Here is a 16,536-nt window from a genome sequence, read left to right on the forward strand (position 1 = left end):
AGGGAAAATAGTAATTGCAGTAAACACAAAAATTACCATCTAGTACACAAAAATTACCCATATGATGATATCTCTTACTTGTTATCCCCACCCTGCAAATTTTTAATGCCCTGCAGAGCACCAATCTGTGTTTGCTTCTCCAGCAAGGACCATACAAAGCGTCAAGGGGTGAAAAGTAAAACCCAGAACCACTCCTTTTTTCCGGTGCACGTTTAAATCAGAACCCCGGCGGGCCCCGCGACCTCCGTGGCCGGAGAGCATGGTCCTTTCTCGCATGCTCTGTTCGTCCACGTGGCGGTGGATGGTGGCCGTCGTCGTTTTAGATCGAGGGGAAATTCAGTTGGGCGTCGCTATCGGGATTAGAGGAGGTGGTTGTACGACAGTATGCTGACAGAGACGACAGACAGCAAGTCGGCGGAAACGGCGCGTCGCTGTTCCTATAGCCTGGTTTTGCTGTCTGCTTCCTTCGCCTTGGTTACCAGCTCCGGCAATCGGGCAATGCCTTGCTTTCTGTTTCTGGTTACCCGAGCCGATCGAGGGTAGAGCACTACAGAGCCGTAGAGGTGCTTTTGCCGGCTAAAGTTCTAACGGATTTTGATGCTTCGGCTACTCAATTATTTGGCATACTAATCAACTTTGCACGCCGAATTCTTATACCGGTGTCATCCCTACACGAAGTTTATCTGCTCCTAGCTTTAAGTTTATGCTTCGACCACGTTTTGTATGTAACATTGTAATGAGCAGTTGATCACTTTTGATACGATTTGAGGTCTTCTGTATCACAAGTTATGCGCACTGTCACATTTCAAATTCGTATGGACGAAGTATATTCGGGTGATTCATGATAATACATGTGTCATCATAAATTGCGTGACCCATAAAATTTGAATTTCTTTAGTGCATAGTTAGTTCCTATCATTCAAGATCATCTATTTCAATCATATTCTTCGTGAAGCCAATATTGTAGCAAATGGCTTAACCTATTTTGAGCAAGGTTCGGGTTCAGTGCATATGTGGGATTGTGCCTAGCTTTCTCCCAGAGTGTTTCAGCTGCTATCAATCTCAACATATTGGGAGCAGATTGTTTTAGATGTTTCTCATTGTAATTTAGTCTTTTTCATATATAAAAACTGATAATGCATGTATTATTAATATTCATAAAGTTCTTGATCACTTTTAATAATTAAGTTTTCGACGTGTGATGCGCATTTTACTAAGATAATAACACTATCCATATGAAAAAATAGGGATTTAATCGGAAGAATGAGAGAAATTGGAATTTCTTTTGTTACAAGAATGGTGGCTTGAGCTATTTGTGGGCCGAGATATGTTTTTCCGCACTAAATCTTGATTAACAAAATTATATAATACAAAGGAGGGCATGAGTTTCTTAATGACTTCTAAAGTGTCCGCCACACTTGCCGCAAAACTTCATAATTTTGATACATGAAATAATTTGAACAAACCCTAAAAAGAAATTAATGCATTTATAGAAAATTGGCATGCCTGTTTGGGTAACTTGGACAAGTGTTTGGAGAGATGCGAGTTTGTGTATCAGAGGGGGCTCTCTGTCCTCTGACATCTCCGAGTCCGACATCCTGCGGTTTACATAGTTTTGGTGAAGCTTATACGGACAACGTTCTAAATGTCCATTTTACCCCTGTCCATTTTCACCTTTTCGAACCGAATCGTTTTTCCCCATCAAAACCATATCAATCAATCAAATCCCTTTTCATGGTTTTTGTTTTCATCAGAGGTATCATGCCTTTTCTATTTCCATTTTATTCATCACAATATATCATCAATTTGAATCACTCTCTTTATGAAAATGTGAGAGAACGCAGATAAAAATGTATCATATGATTCGATTGTGGAAACAGAAAAGAGGTCTTAAAAGGGAATAACCTATAAAACTAATCGACACATGTTAAAAGGAAAACAACTCATTGACATTTGTTATGCACTGTGATTGCCAATGTAAAAAAGCATAATCAACTTATAATATCGTGTGCTTTCTTATATTAAAAAAACTACGGCCACTAATCTCATTTAAAATTAGTATTTTAATGCGCAACAAACAATGTGGTGTTTTCGATTTGTAATTATAATTGTATGCCGATTTTACAAGGAAATAGAGGCTACATAATAAACACATGAAACCACACAAAACGGCAAAACCACGTAGCAAAATGTCCGAAAATGAACTCCACCTTACATTATTGGATGTACAAATTTCAGTTGCACAATAACAAACAAAAATAAAGGACCTAAGCTTTTTTTTGAAAGGACCTAAGCTTTGATAAAAAAATTAATAATAAAAGCGGTCCATTGCTTGGTCTCGGTCAGTACTCAGTAGTCCCCTCTTGGACTCCTGGTCACTCCAGTCCAAATCCAATGGCACTTCCGTAACTTCCCCCAAAACCTCTGTGTCTTCCTTCCCACTTAAACCCCATGACCCAACCTCTCCCACCATTTTCACCTCCACCACTTTTGCTCTCTTCAGAACTTCAGACACACACAATGGCTGAGCTCCACCCAATTTCCACATTTACCCTCCTCCTCCTCACTACCCTCCTGTCCTCTTTCGTCATTTCCCACTCCCAACCCCTCCTCCTCAGCTCCGCCGAGCAGGACTCCGTCTACCGCGTCCTCGACTCCGTCAACCCCGACGTCCCCTGGCGCAAACTCTTCCCCGACGACCTCTGCTCCAACGGCCCCCACGGCGTCGTCTGCGACTTCTTCACCGCGAACGATACCGATCCCGACGTCGTCTCCGTCCACGTCTCCGAGCTCAGCTTCGGCTACGTCTCCGACTTCACCCCCAACCCGCCCTGCTCCTCCTCCGCCGTCCTCAGCCCTCTCCTCTTCACTTCCTTCCCTTTCCTCCGCAAGCTCTTCTTCTACCGCTGCTTCAACCAAACCGCCGTCGTTAACGTCCCGGATATTCCGGCGAGCTTTGCTCCGAGTCTGGAGGAGCTCGTCTTCATCGACAACCCCTCTCTCGTTTCACCCCTCAGTGGCGTTTTACGTAATTTCACCAACTTACGAAGGGCGGTTCTGACCGGGAACGGATTCTACGGCAGTGTACCGGACGCCGTCGCCGACATGGTCAACCTGGAGGAGCTGACTCTCGCCAGAAACAAACTCGGAGGCGAAGTTCCGGTGAGTTTCGAGAAGCTGAAGAAGCTGAAGGTTCTCGACCTCGGTGGAAACTCCTTCGCCGGAAAAGCGCCGGAGTCGGTGGGGGAGCTCCCGGAGCTGCTGAAGCTTGACCTGAGCTCGAATGCTTTCACCGGTGAAATTCCGGCTAGCCTGGGAAACTTGCGGAGGCTGGAGCTTCTGGACCTGAGCTACAACCGGTTCAACAGCTCCGGCGTGCCGGTGTTTCTGTCGGAGATGACGGAGCTCAAAATGGTGTCGTTGTGTGGGAACAAGCTGGGAGGGCAGATTCCGGAGATATGGAGCAAGCTGGGGGGCATTTTGGGAATTGGGCTGTCTGGGATGGGACTGGTTGGGGAAATCCCAGGTTCAATGGGGGTGTATTTGAGAAATGTGAGATACTTGGGGCTTGATAATAACAACCTGGAAGGGACAGTGCCTCAGGAGTTTGGGTTATTGGAATCTGTGAATGAGATTAACTTGGAGAACAATAGCTTGAGTGGGAGGGTCTCATTTTCTGCAGCTAAATTTGGGCATAGGATGAAGTTGTATGGGAACCCAGAGCTTTGTGTTGATGATGAGGGTTTAAGGTCTGGGAAGGGTTTAGGGTTTGGGGAGTTGAAGGTGTGCAGCACAGAGCAGAGACCCAATGCTGCCCATTTCACTGTTCATGCTTCTTCTTCTTCTTCAGCAGTGCAGGCTGTTGCTCCATCCATGGTCATTGTTTTTCTCATGATTATTATTATGCTTATGGTTAATTAGGATTAGAGAGAGAGAGAGAGAGAGTTTAGAAGTTTCAGGATTAGGAAGATTAATTAGTAGGGCTTATAACAGAGAAAGGAACAGGGTTTATAGTCTTGACTGCTAGAAATGAGTTTTGGGAATTTTGGGTATGAATGGTACAAGGAAATTAACCATGTAATTATGCACTTTTTTTTCAGTGGAAAGTGGATATAAATAATATCATATATTATCTTTTGGTTATGGTAATAATGTAGTTTCTTTAATTTCTACCATCCTGCTTATGGGGTTTGAGTCTCAAGCAAGAAACTGGTTCCTTTTGGTGCTGTTGTGTTCATTACTGATTCTGTGTTTGGTTTAGCTTTTCACATTTACCCAAAATTTACATGGCCTCTGTATAATAGTGATAGAAAGGGAAAAGTATCTGAAGTGGGACTTTTAATGAAACCAGCTTGATAATTTAGCATAGTTATGGTAACTAGCAATCTAGCATGGTCTAGGACTAATGGGATAGAATATGTGAAAATTGCCCAGAAAGGTTGCTCTTTGCAACTTTGAATGTTTTAGCTTGTTGTGATGTCTCATATCAAAATTGATCTCAAATCATGCAGACAGAGTCAAAAAGCAAATCACCCTTGCACAGTTGGACAAGTATGGGCTTTTTTTCTAGAGCTGGATGATAGCTATAAAAAAGTGCTTTGTAAATAAGCACGTGCTTATCCTGCCCTTTGTGCTTTCAAAATTGAAATGACCTTATTAAACTGAGATTACAGTTGTTTGGCATCTCTTCCCTGATGATACATTTTTATATAGCTAGCCTGATTGAAGATGCTTCTAGCTAGCTGCTGCAACATTAGTAGTACTCAACTCTTTTGAACAACTTCATGTAAACCCCCCATTGTCTTCCCCCTCTTGAAAGCAGTTCTGAGCTTCAATGCCATTGCACTTTGTTTTAGATGGGGTTCCAGGGTCTTTTGATTTTCTTGATCCCCCAAGTGCGGATTCTTTTGATTTCTTCCGCCGTGATTTCTTGGGGATGTCCGGCAGGGAGGATTCGCTACTCGTATCCGTGGCTTCCTGACGGCCGCCTCTACTAGTCTCCGACGAGTCCCTCCTAGAAGGCCTTCTTGATTGCTTCGATTTATCTGATTTTCCCTTCCTCGGGGAATCAGTTGAACCACCACCTCCTTCATGCGCTCGTGATGATTGCCTTCTTGACGATTTAGGCAATTCAGGGCAGTCATTTGCCGGAGGCATTGAACTTATTGAATTTCTCCGGCTTGAATCTACATTGAGATAATAGACAACATTCATCATCAACTATTTTGGTAACACGTACTTGATACGAAGACACTACAACTCCATGTTACTAATATACACGAAAATGAGGTGTTACCTCTCTGGCTCCCATTCTCTTCGCTCATGTCTCCAGTCTGACTCAAAGGCCCTGATGAATATCCTTGTGGAGTTTGAAACTCGTTCATCTGCAATCATCAACAACTTAAGCATTTCAAAATGGAAAGAAAATGAAGAGAAGCAAGAGTTAATTAAGTACCCAGCTTGGAGAACTTGCAGTTGAAGGACCATCCCACCCTATATGAGCAACATGCTTTACATCCGTAGGAAATCCAATCTGAATTTCTTGCTCTTTGTTATTATCATCTGACAAAAGGAGCGCGACAATATATTTCCCTCAGGCCTCAATGTGTGTTTGTAAATAAATATCATCAATTAGTGCATAGGCTTCAATATGTAACATACCAAACATTTGAGAGATGTATCTCAATCCTTTTAAGAGGCCCTTCATCTTACTGTTGTTTTCTTTGTTCGACATCAGTAATTCTCAATGGTAATCTATTCCTGTGAAATTCCTAGCTAGTAGATATAAAATCCAAAATTTTCCCTCCAATTCTGTTACAATTAACACAAGAAGAACGTCAGTGTGATTATTAGTCGATCCTTTGTATGAAATTAGATGGTGAAAAATGATCATTACCTCAAGAAAAACTGAATGCACGATTCATAAATTTAAAATAGATTCATGTATGATGAACATCAAGAAATTTCCATCAAATAACGATTATGAAATTAAGATGAACGGAACTGTGGCTAACCTTTGAAGGAAGACCTTGCTGCATGCTAGGCCAAATTTACAGGCCCAATGAGAGGTTGCAGCATTCAAACTATATCTTTTGAGAAACTAAAAATGCTCAGAAGTTCAATAGGGCATGCATGCATTGAATTCATATAATTGACCCCTTCTTTTCTTCCTTTTCTATGAATGTTGGCAAGATGATCGAGGAAGAAGATTTCTGAAAGAAAAGGGGGAAAGAAGGGTGTTCAAAAACTAATAACAGCTTTTGACAAATGTGACAAGAGCGGGGGGAGTGATGAGAAAAGGGAAGAAGTGATAAAACAAATCATGCTTAATTAAAGCAAAAGCTATCGTTTATCTCGTAAATCCGATGGTAATGCATTGCCACATTGTTGATCACCAGAAGTGGATCGAACTTTCCGGTGTGAAAATATAGGGAAGAAATGACAGTGAAGATCTTTGGCTTTGCTAAATTTAGATGGGATTGTCTGTAACGGGTCATTTTAGAGGCCGTACGTAATGGCTGGTCGATGCATATGAGTTTCATTGGTTACTCTCTTTGTGGGAGAAAATGACTAGACCTTTATAGTTTTTACCTCCATTAAGTCGACTAGTCAAATACTCAAAGTTAAGTGTAAAATTTAAGTTTAATTTGCGTTACCGTTCTCGTATTTGGTTTTACAGTCTTAGTTTAACGGAGTGATCGGAATCATCAAAATGAGGTTAGAATATTGGAGTGATCGGAATCAAATGAGGTTCCAAGTGAAATTCACCCCAGACTACAGCAATGTAAGGTTGTGTCCAACAGATTCTGTCTTAGGTTTGATACACGAGGGCTAATAGGTAGCTCGTTCCCAAATTCAAGATCATGAAGCATGATGGTAAGCGAAAATGGACGATAATTCAGTTGTAATTGGTTCGCGTAGGTTTCATATGTATTTTTGCGTTATTTGGAACGACAGATCGTAGTTGTTGACTGTAAATTTTCTGGAGCAAGCTTAATTCCAATCTTCATGTCACTCAAAGATTAAAACAATGTGATTTTCTTTATCATGGTACACCAGAGAGACCAAATGTGTGGTAATATGTAACCATACTCTGCATCAAATTTTCTGATCACATACATCAGGGTACTGATTCATCTTTCAGAACTGGATAAGCAAGATGGTAAGTTTTTTTAGAATTTGAGTTAAAGGGCATAATAGCTTGCATCTAAATTTACTTAATTTCACTGAAACAACCCAAGTCTACTTTGATCTGCCTCAAATGCAATGCATATTCTCTGGCTTCAGTAATCCTTGGAATTAAAAAAAAATTTGGCTATATATTTCACATATAATATAATAGACGAAATGATAATTCAAAAGAGAGGTTATGATATATTACACTAAAACAAGAGCTTGCTATCCAATTATGCCATTGTTTCAATGTCTTGTGCATGTGCAAGCTTTTGAAAGTGACCAGTCCGGAGATTTCGAAACAGCTCCACCAAGTAGTCCATGCCCCTAAACAAGCGCATGACCAAAGTCATGAATTCTCAGAGAAAGCACAAGGATTCATTGATCCAGTTGCGAAGGAAATATAAGTGAGACAAACATGCCTAGTTAGCCAGAGTAGACCATTTGTGCATCTGGACGATGATTTAGCGGTTTTGAAGCCAATCTCAGACTGAACTAGACTGTACAATAGCTTGAATTCTGAAGGGTTGGAAGAGTACTTGGTTTCCAGTCTCTGCACTTTTGATCAACAACATGAAAACTTAATCTTGCAAACTTAACAAACAGAAGGAAGCAAATATCTAGTTACTTGAGAAAAAAGTTGCATAAAAAAGAAGTGCCATACCCATATATCGTTACCAACATCAGATTTCACAGGAGATAGTGCTGCTCCAAACTTATCTGGCATAATAAAGACAAGCTATGGCTAATTAGCCATGTGAATAATCGGAAGACCATCTATGATTCATCGAAGTGCTGCAATTCAACACATATATAACGTAACTCAGATATCAAGATATGATTACCTAAAACCGTTCAACACATATATAACGTAACTTAGATATCAAGATATGATTACCTAAAACCGGTAGAAATTGTTTGCATACATCCAAGAAAGGCTCGATGAGCATCTCTCCGTTTCAGATTTAACATGCTTCATACCTTCCAAAGCAGAAGTGAAGACAGATCTTGCCATTCTTGTTTAGACTAGAGTCTAACAGTTGAGGGAAGTTTCAAGAATTTTACGTCCTCTCACTCCACTTTCACAGTTTGTGTCAATTTGAAAGATGGTGTTTTGTAGATACAAGTCAAAATATATCCTTCCTTATAAACCAGGATGCGTTCCTTTCATTCGTCTTCTAAATTTCTCAAAAGAGTCATATACATTGCATGATAATTACTGCCACGCGAGGTAAAACATTCAATCGCATTTACCACTAATTATATCATTCAAAGACCAGATGGGAAGCACTTCTTCAATCCTCCTGACTCCTCCCTATATATAGATAATAATCTGAGCCAAAACACAAACACAAAACCAAAAGGCAGAGTAACCAAAAACCTCACAAGTCACAACTCCCTTACTATATCACAATGTCATCATCTTCAACAATCCTTCTTTGCTTGTTCTTGATGTTGATCACTACCAGTCTCCAGAGAACAGGAGCAACCTTTGAGCTTTCATCGACAAACGGTGATGGTAATGTTATATATTTTTGTTTATCATGTATTAGGGAAGTTCTAACTAGTTCATGAAATTGACAAGTATTATTTGTGCCACAGGGTGCGATGGTTCATGCAAAACCAAATGCTGCATCTGCTCTGTGGTTCGGACAAGGCCGGTCTGTGTAACATGCTGCCCTGGAGATGATGAGAAACAACCAGGAGGATTACCCTTCTCTCCCAAGGCTGCTCCCTCTGGACTTGATGCCTGAAATAATGAAATGATTTTGTTTAACTCATTCTAGGCTTCTAGCTTATATTGAATAACCCGGTGCCTCCATTGGGGAGCATGCAAGCTCGGTTTTATGTACGCAATGATTAAAATGCAAAACAATAAAATGATAGCTCTTCACTCGGCTGAAGCGATATGTTCAGCCTTGAACTCTTGATCTCTTCACAGACGTGTTAGTCTGGTTTTTACCAATTATATGGTGGCCGTAGCCAAAATTTACACTGGTTTACTGTTTTGATTATTTGGGAAAGGTACTAGAAACTGATTGTACTGACTAGAGTACATGAGTAATATGGCAGTATACACTACAGTAAGAAGCAGGATATTGCTGAAGTCGTCAACAGCTGGAATGGCTGCAAAATTTGGGTTAACGAAGCTGACGAGGGTAAGTTTAGGTCTTCAAGTTCCGCCAGTGCAACCAACCAATAAATTCTCAGGTTTCTAACCATGTCCATAACTGATTAGTCAAAACATATAAATGTAATCTTTCCGGTGTTAATATTTCAAGTTGGATGCTCCAATCGTTCAATTTACCTAAAGAGACCAATATCTACCTCTTGGCTGTTGCCCAAGGCTCTAAATTCTTGATATGGATACATTGGGCAGAAAGTGAAACATGTCGCAACACAAGCAAACTCAAACAAATATATTTTCCCATCTGTTATAGCCCTAAAGGTGAGGTAGAAACAGATATTTAGAGCCTAATACAGCCCATCATCCATCTACGAAATAAAATTCATCAGGTTGATATTGGTTTGTAACATACATAACTTCATGCTGGTGTATATAAGCTAGCATTCATTTTACATATAATGTAAAGTTTTATAAACACGGACTGGATTTGTTAAGCAACAGAATTCAAGAAGCATGTTTATCTGAAGAGACTGCAGAAAGAGTTTGATCAATTCTTCCGGGCCACGGCCGCAGCAATTCCACCAGCAATCAGTCCAACAGCAGTTGCAGCAATACCTATCCCAATCGCACCATCTACATTTAAACCCAAAGGAGTTTTGTCAGCAGATAAGCGATACCAACACAAATACACAGTAATTTATATTCAACAACAGTTTCACTATCATTTCTACCTCTTTTAATCCGATCTTCATTCATCTTCTTAAGGTTCAGTGCCTGTCTCCAAGCAGGTTGAATCTGCCAAAAAATAACAATATAATCCAATGAATAACTTTTAAAGAATTTAAGAAAGAAAAAAGGCAACAACACTTAAAGCATTGTGATGCTTTTTCTTATTAGGGATCCACCTACATACAACTCCATAAGCATTTAATGTAATTAAACATAGAGAAAGCAAATAGTCAGATAAAGAAAGAGATTCCTAGAGTTAGTATTTACCAATAAATGATCCTAATTTTACATTTTTGCAGAGATCAATGAAGGTAGATTATCTCACATACGAAGAGCAAGTATTTTGAAAGTACAGTGCCATTCATCATGCTCTGAATTGTTTACATAACCAAATAAAATAACTAAATACCATACCGTCAAACACTGTTCAACAAGTTCCATACTCTTAGAATAGTCACCATTCCTGTAATGCCCAACAGCAAGAAGATACACTGTCTCTCGCAATTGCAGAGGGTTGCTATTAGCGTCACTCAAAGAAGCTGCAAGTCACCAGTATCCAGTCAATACAAGGAGCATAGAAAGTCCCTAAACTCAAGGGAAAGTAAGGAGGTGAATAGCATCAATAGGTTATCATATACACGACAGAAACTTGGAAAGTTCACAAAGGAGAGAGAGTGAGAGAGAGTACCTCCAAGCATTGCTATTCCACGTATCACATCCTCTGGTTGCCTTGAATGAACAAGAGACCATGACAGTCGCATGAGACATTCTTTGAAAAATTCATCATTTGAACCTTTCTGAGCCTCAGCAACCTCTCTTTCACATCCCTATACCATAGCAGACTTTCAGAAACATACAATCACACGAAAACAACTTGGCATGCAGCACCTTATACTCCGATACTCATCAAATCCTCAAAACAAAGTACTGAATCCTCAAATATTCTATTCTTTTCAAGAATGCTCAAGAATTACGTGTCACTTATTTCCCCATACTCAGAACAATATTAACATATTATCCTAATAACCAGTTAGTACTCAAAAACTCCAGCTTCTGACCAACTCGGAAACTTAAACACACTTTAAAAGCCAGACTTCCTCTTCAGCAGCACATTTATGCCAGCATCCTAGAGGCCATCTACGCTACTACCTTCATTCATCTCCAAATACTCAAATGATTTGACACTACGCAGGCAATAATTTAGAATGCTAACACATCAATCAGTACTAAACAACTCCAGCTTCTCAAGGGTACACCGAATAAACAAAATTGTAAACATGTAATTGCAGCGTTTTTAGAACATTGCAACCCAATATATTCCAAGCAAATGAAACAAATTTTTTGTTTTTGGATTATATGCAGTCAGTTGCCTCAGATCTAAATTGCTTGTCACTTGTCAGACCTGGAATACTATCTGTTTTTACAACAAGTCATTACAGATTAACCTGCTGACAGTTCATTTCAGAGGGAAAAATTTACTATTGTTACAGAAATTCAATTCAATCCAAAGAACTAACCGAAATGATTGTGTAGATATAGAAAATCGATATATTTCAATAAAAGTTTATACAAAAATTAACGGGCAGTAGTACAAGCTTGAAGTAAGAGGTAAGTGGAAAGCAAGGCAGGAAATTGTAGGAGAAGAAGAAGTTACGGCGATGATGTCGCGCTCGCACCAGGGGATCTGGTCGCCGCCAGTGAAGAAATTGCCAACCGACTCGAAGAATTGGGTCATCTTGGCCTCCATTTTCGTTTTTTCGCTCGCTTCCGCTGTTTGGGACACGGGACTCCCTTTATATATATATATATATATATATATATACTTTGTTTCGCTTAAAGGCTAAGTCCCTCCTCTGTTGACCCAAAAAAAATTGGAAAAAGAAAAAAGGAAAATGCGTTTTTGTTGTGAAAAATCTTAGAAACAAATGATCAGAGATGCTGTCAATATAGGCGAAATCAAAGATGTTGTCAATATAACAATTGGATTATGAAATATATAAGTAATAGAATCAAATTGCTATCTACTTGAGAATGAATAAATAAATTACAAATACGTAGAGCACATAGAATGAAAGCTGACAAAAATAAATTATGTAATAGAAAATTAAGGTGCGAATCATTTAATGAAAATCGGGTATGAATTCAGGTTGTTTGTAACCAATCAGATACGTACACTTGCATCAATGTTCAATTAGATGAAGAATATTGGAGGGTCTTGTATGTTTAGGTCTTTAGGTTGTATATTATTTTATTTAGAGGTATAAATAAATCTCCTAAACAAAAAAGAGCGATGGAAATAAAAAGAGGCCAAGAAGACCCGTATGTGGCAAACATGGTGCTTTCGGCCGACAGCCATTCCTCATTGTCAAACTCATCAACTCCTGCGAAAAATGCTCCTGCAACTTCCTCGTCATACACTTCCGATTTCCCTACTCCGCGTTTTGTCAATTCATCGTGTCCGTCTCGGAGTGGTTGATCATCTGTCAGTGTCTATTTCGAAGTCTCCAACTTCTTCAAAGCACTTTGCTTTTGATTCTTAGGTGCGTTTTATTTCTTCTCCTTCGCTACTATTGATTGCAGGGGAGCATCATGGCGGCTTCTTCCTCTTCTTCTGCTGTCATTCCCCACCGAGAAAAGCACGACGTGTTTCTCAGTTTCCGAGGCGAGGACACCCGCGACGGCTTCACCAGTCATCTCCACGCTGCTCTACTCCGGAAGAACATCGACACCTACATAGACAACAGACTCGAGAGAGGCGACGAAATCGGACCCGCACTTCTCAAAGCCATAGACCAATCAAAGCTCTCTGTCATCATTTTCTCCGACAACTATGCCTCTTCTACCTGGTGCTTGGATGAGCTTGTGCATATTCTCGAATGCAAGAAGAAGTATGGACACGCCGTTATACCTGTTTTCTACCACGTGGATCCTTCTCATGTGCGGAGGCAGAAGGTAGCTATGGAGCTGCGTTTGATAAGCTTGAACAACGTTTTGAGACTAGGGCGGAGATGGTGCGCCGGTGGAGGGATGCTTTGACAACTGCTGCAAATCTATCTGGGTTTGATTCTCTCAACATTAGGTATGTAACTGATGGCTACTCTTTGTTATATTTGTTCAGTATTGAGTTCTGATGCATGAAGCTCATGATTTAGGACAATACACATACGTGGTATACTTATTTGCACAGTGTTTGTGTTTCTGGATATGCTAGGCCTGAGTCCAAGTTAGTTGAGGACATTGTTCAAGCTATTTTTGTGAATTTGAATCGTGAATCATCCAGTGTCTGGAGGTATTTGGGGTATGGGTGGTATAGGTAAGACCACCCTTGCTCGTGCTGTGTTTGATAATCTTTCTTTGGAATTTGACGCTGGTTGCTTTGTCGGAGATGTTAGGGAAGCATCAGAGACGAGGCATGGACTAAATCAGTTGGAAAACAAGCTTTTTAATAGTTTGTTAGAAGAAGATATTGGCACTCTATCTATGAGATCAAATCTTGTCAGACAGAGACTCCGCCGTAAGAAGGTCCTCGTTGTTCTTGATGATGTGAATGATTCAAGGCAACTGGATGTTTTAGTTGGAGATGGTACTCATTTTGGTCCTGGAAGTAAAATTCTTATAACAACTAGATGTATGCAACTACTTAAGACAGCAGATGAGATCTACGAAGTTAAGCAATTAAATGAAGATCATGCCCTTCAGCTTTTTCATGAGAAGGCTTTTAAAAATATGTGTCCAACATCTGAATATACAGAGTTGTCAAGAATGGCGGTAAGTTATGCTGATGGCATTCCATTGGCACTTGAGGTTTTGGGTTCCCTATTGCGCTGCAAGAGAATACGAGAATGGGAAAGGGAATTGATCAAACTGAAAAAGTTTCTAAACAGAAGTATTCAGGATGTGTTAAGAGTAAGTTATGATGTGAGGAACAGCAGGAGATATTTCTTGAGATTGCATGCTTTTATAAAGGGGAGAAGATAGATTATGCAAAAAGAATGTTAGATATTACTTGTGACTTCTGTGCTGATGGGGGAATTGAAGCTCTGATTGATGTGTCTCTTATATCAATCAAAAACAATTACCTGTGGATGCATGATTTGACACAAGAAATGGGTCGTGCAATTGTCCGTGAACAAGGCATTAAGGAACCTGGAAAACGCAGTAGGTTGTGGATGGCTGAGGATATCTGTCAAATATTCAAAACTAATACAGTAAGATTCCTACTCTTCATTTTCTTTTAAAACTCAAAAATGTTGTTTCTGGTAATTTTGTTTTTGTATAACTTGCACTATCATGCTTATGTATACCGTGCTATTCATTTGTAGGGAACCGGTACAACTGAAGCCATATACCTTGATATGTCTAAGATCACAAAGCTGCATATGAGAGGTGCAGCCTTCAAAGACATGCATAATCTAAGATTGCTCAAGATTTATAATTCTCAAAATAACTTTCCCGAAAAGTGCGGAAGAATTTACCTTCTGGAAGAACTTCTGTCTCTTCCTGATGCCCTTAGATATCTCTATTGGGATGGATATCCGTTAAAATCATTGCCGTCAGAATTTTGTCCGGACAATCTTATTGAGCTTCATTTGCCCAATAGCCGAATCGAGCATCTTTGGTCTGAAGACCAGGTACCGTACACTATTATACTTTATGGTTCTTGTGTTTTCTAAACAGTGAAAATGATTAGATACGTTAATGTTGACATCTCTCTTTATTTTTCTTGTAACAGAGTCTTGGGAAGTTGAGGAAGATAAATCTTAGTCATTCCAAGAACCTGAACAAAGTTCCGGATCTCTCCGAGAGTCCGATTGAGAATATAGAACTTCAGAACTGTACAAGTTTGGTTGAAGTCCCTACATATTTTCAAAATCTTGACATGCTAACGTCTCTGAATCTTAGTGGCTGCTCAAGTCTGAAACGTCTTCCAGATATGCCGGTTAATCTGACTGCCTTCTATTTACACAGAAGTGCAATAGAAGAGTTACCTTCATCAATTTGGTCCCACAAGAAGCTTGTATCATTGGACCTCATGTATTGTCAAGACCTTAAGAGTCTTCCTAGCAGCACCTGCAATCTGGATTCTCTCCAAATCCGTGGTCTATTTGGCTGCTCATCTCTTAGCAGAGTTTCAGAAATTCCAAGGAATATAAGACATTTATGTTTGACTCAGGCAGTAATAGAAGAAGTACCATCATCAATCGGGTGCGTCTCTGGCCTTGTTTCAATTCAACTAGAACATTGCAAAAGATTTGTGAGGCTCCCTACTAGCATTTGTAAGTTAAAATCTCTTGAGAAACTTTCTCTCCTTGGTTGCTATAGATTCAAGAACTTCCCAGAGATCTTGGAGCCTATGGAACGCCTGGAGTTTCTTAATCTAAGTAACACAGGTATTGAAGAATTACCCATGTCGATTGAAAATCTAGTTGGGCTTAAACAGATCCAACTGTTTAACTGCAACAACCTTCGGTTTGTCCCAAGCAGCATCTACAAAATAAAAGCTGTGGTCCTTGATGGTTGTAAGAAACTCCTTTTTATAAAGTCAGCACCACCACTCCCACCATCCTTGTTATTGATGGCTCATTTGAACTTCAGTGGCTGCAACTTTATAACAGAGCTCCCTAGTTGTATTGGTAACATGAAATTTTTAAGATCTTTAAATTTCAAAGAGTGCAATAACCTTCAAAGTTGCAAAGCTAAGTTGGAATCTCTAGAGGAACTTAGTCTCCTCGATTGCTATTATTTCAAGGACTTACTAGGGATCTTGGAGCCTATGGAACGCCCGAGTTTTATTAATTCTTTTTTCACAGGTAGTGAAGAGTTACCCCATGTTGACTGAAAATTTAGATGGGCCTAAACAGTTGGAGCTGTTACTCTTGAATGGCCGTCGCAGAACTACTTTTGACGGTGCCTTGAGAGGGAAGATGTTGAAACTTGGTGTAAGTAGTTTGCCATGGTGGTGTGACTTGTGTCACCTTAGTCTAACAGCAGTAGAGGAGCTACCCTGGAGCATTGGAAATTTGTTAGCGCTTGAAATATTGGAGATACATAAGTGTGAAAACCTTGAGGCACTCCCAAGCAGCATCTACGATTTAAAATCTCTTAAACGTCTCCGCCTTTCTCACTGCCAGCCTTCTCAGTCGGCTTGCCGTCATTAGAAGAACTAGTGCTGAGTTATTGCAGTGTATTAGAAATTCCCGATGGCCTCATTAGCATTTCATCATTGCGGAGATTAGATCTGAAAGGAAGCTTGATTGAGCGCTTACCTGCAAGCATCGGACAGGTTTCTGAGCTGGAGTACCTAAACTTGGTGGAGTGCAGAATCCTTCAATCTGTACCGGGAAAAAGGTCTAGTTCAGGGACAGCATTAAGGCACAACATGACTAGTGGTGAACAGCTTAAGTTGATTCTAATGGAAATTGCATCATCAAGGCTTAATCGAATTCGGTACATTGAATGTATCAGGAATAGCTCTCGCTCTGTCTCGCACATAATGCAAAACTTGA

General features: G+C 40.1%; 3 protein-coding genes and 2 pseudogenes across 3 annotated transcripts; 2 read left to right on the forward strand and 3 right to left on the reverse strand.

Annotated features, from left to right (window-relative positions):
• The first annotated feature begins 2,514 nt into the window (after nt 1-2,514).
• On the forward strand, nt 2,515-4,059 carry LOC126784529 (piriformospora indica-insensitive protein 2). Its single transcript, XM_050509993.1, has one exon. The coding sequence runs from the start codon at nt 2,521-2,523 to the stop codon at nt 3,919-3,921; it is 1,401 nt and encodes a 466-aa protein (XP_050365950.1). The 5' UTR covers nt 2,515-2,520; the 3' UTR covers nt 3,922-4,059.
• Nucleotides 4,060-4,738: 679 nt separating this feature from the next.
• Nucleotides 4,739-5,734, reverse strand: LOC126784819 (CRIB domain-containing protein RIC7-like). The gene is given in 6 exon segments (XM_050510329.1): nt 4,739-4,771; nt 4,773-4,877; nt 4,879-5,212; nt 5,314-5,384; nt 5,456-5,562; nt 5,662-5,734. Coding segments are annotated over 6 exon segments (723 nt in total).
• A 1,207-nt stretch (nt 5,735-6,941) lies between these two features.
• Nucleotides 6,942-8,188, reverse strand: LOC126784109 (glycolipid transfer protein 1-like; annotated as a pseudogene).
• Nucleotides 8,189-9,636: 1,448 nt separating this feature from the next.
• LOC126782936 (mitochondrial fission 1 protein A-like) lies at nt 9,637-11,825 on the reverse strand. The gene is made up of 5 exons (XM_050508292.1): nt 11,685-11,825; nt 10,719-10,857; nt 10,445-10,569; nt 10,033-10,096; nt 9,637-9,934 (listed from the first exon to the last, which is right to left on the reverse strand). Exons 1-5 carry the CDS (start codon nt 11,775-11,777, stop codon nt 9,849-9,851), a joined length of 507 nt encoding a protein of 168 aa, XP_050364249.1. The 5' UTR covers nt 11,778-11,825; the 3' UTR covers nt 9,637-9,848.
• A 561-nt stretch (nt 11,826-12,386) lies between these two features.
• LOC126784110 (disease resistance protein RPV1-like) lies at nt 12,387-16,399 on the forward strand (annotated as a pseudogene).
• Nucleotides 16,400-16,536: the final 137 nt, after the last annotated feature.

Source organism: Argentina anserina, chromosome 2 (assembly GCF_933775445.1).
Source record: "Argentina anserina chromosome 2, drPotAnse1.1, whole genome shotgun sequence".
NCBI classification, from domain to species: domain Eukaryota; kingdom Viridiplantae; phylum Streptophyta; class Magnoliopsida; order Rosales; family Rosaceae; genus Argentina; species Argentina anserina.

What these genes read in the sequence shown, in the direction of transcription:
- LOC126784529 (XM_050509993.1), top strand. Translation starts at nt 2,521, where the DNA reads ATGGCTGAGCTCCACCCAATTTCCACATTTACCCTCCTCCTCCTCACT.
- LOC126782936 (XM_050508292.1), bottom strand. Translation starts at nt 11,777, where the DNA reads ATGGAGGCCAAGATGACCCAATTCTTCGAGTCGGTTGGCAATTTCTTC. An exon ending in TTGTTGAACAGTGTTTGACG is followed by an intron (nt 10,097 to 10,444) that starts GTATGGTATTTA and finishes ATTTTTTGGCAG; the next exon opens with ATTCAACCTGCTTGGAGACA. An exon ending in TGAAGATCGGATTAAAAGAG is followed by an intron (nt 9,935 to 10,032) that starts GTAGAAATGATA and finishes GTTTAAATGTAG; the next exon opens with ATGGTGCGATTGGGATAGGT.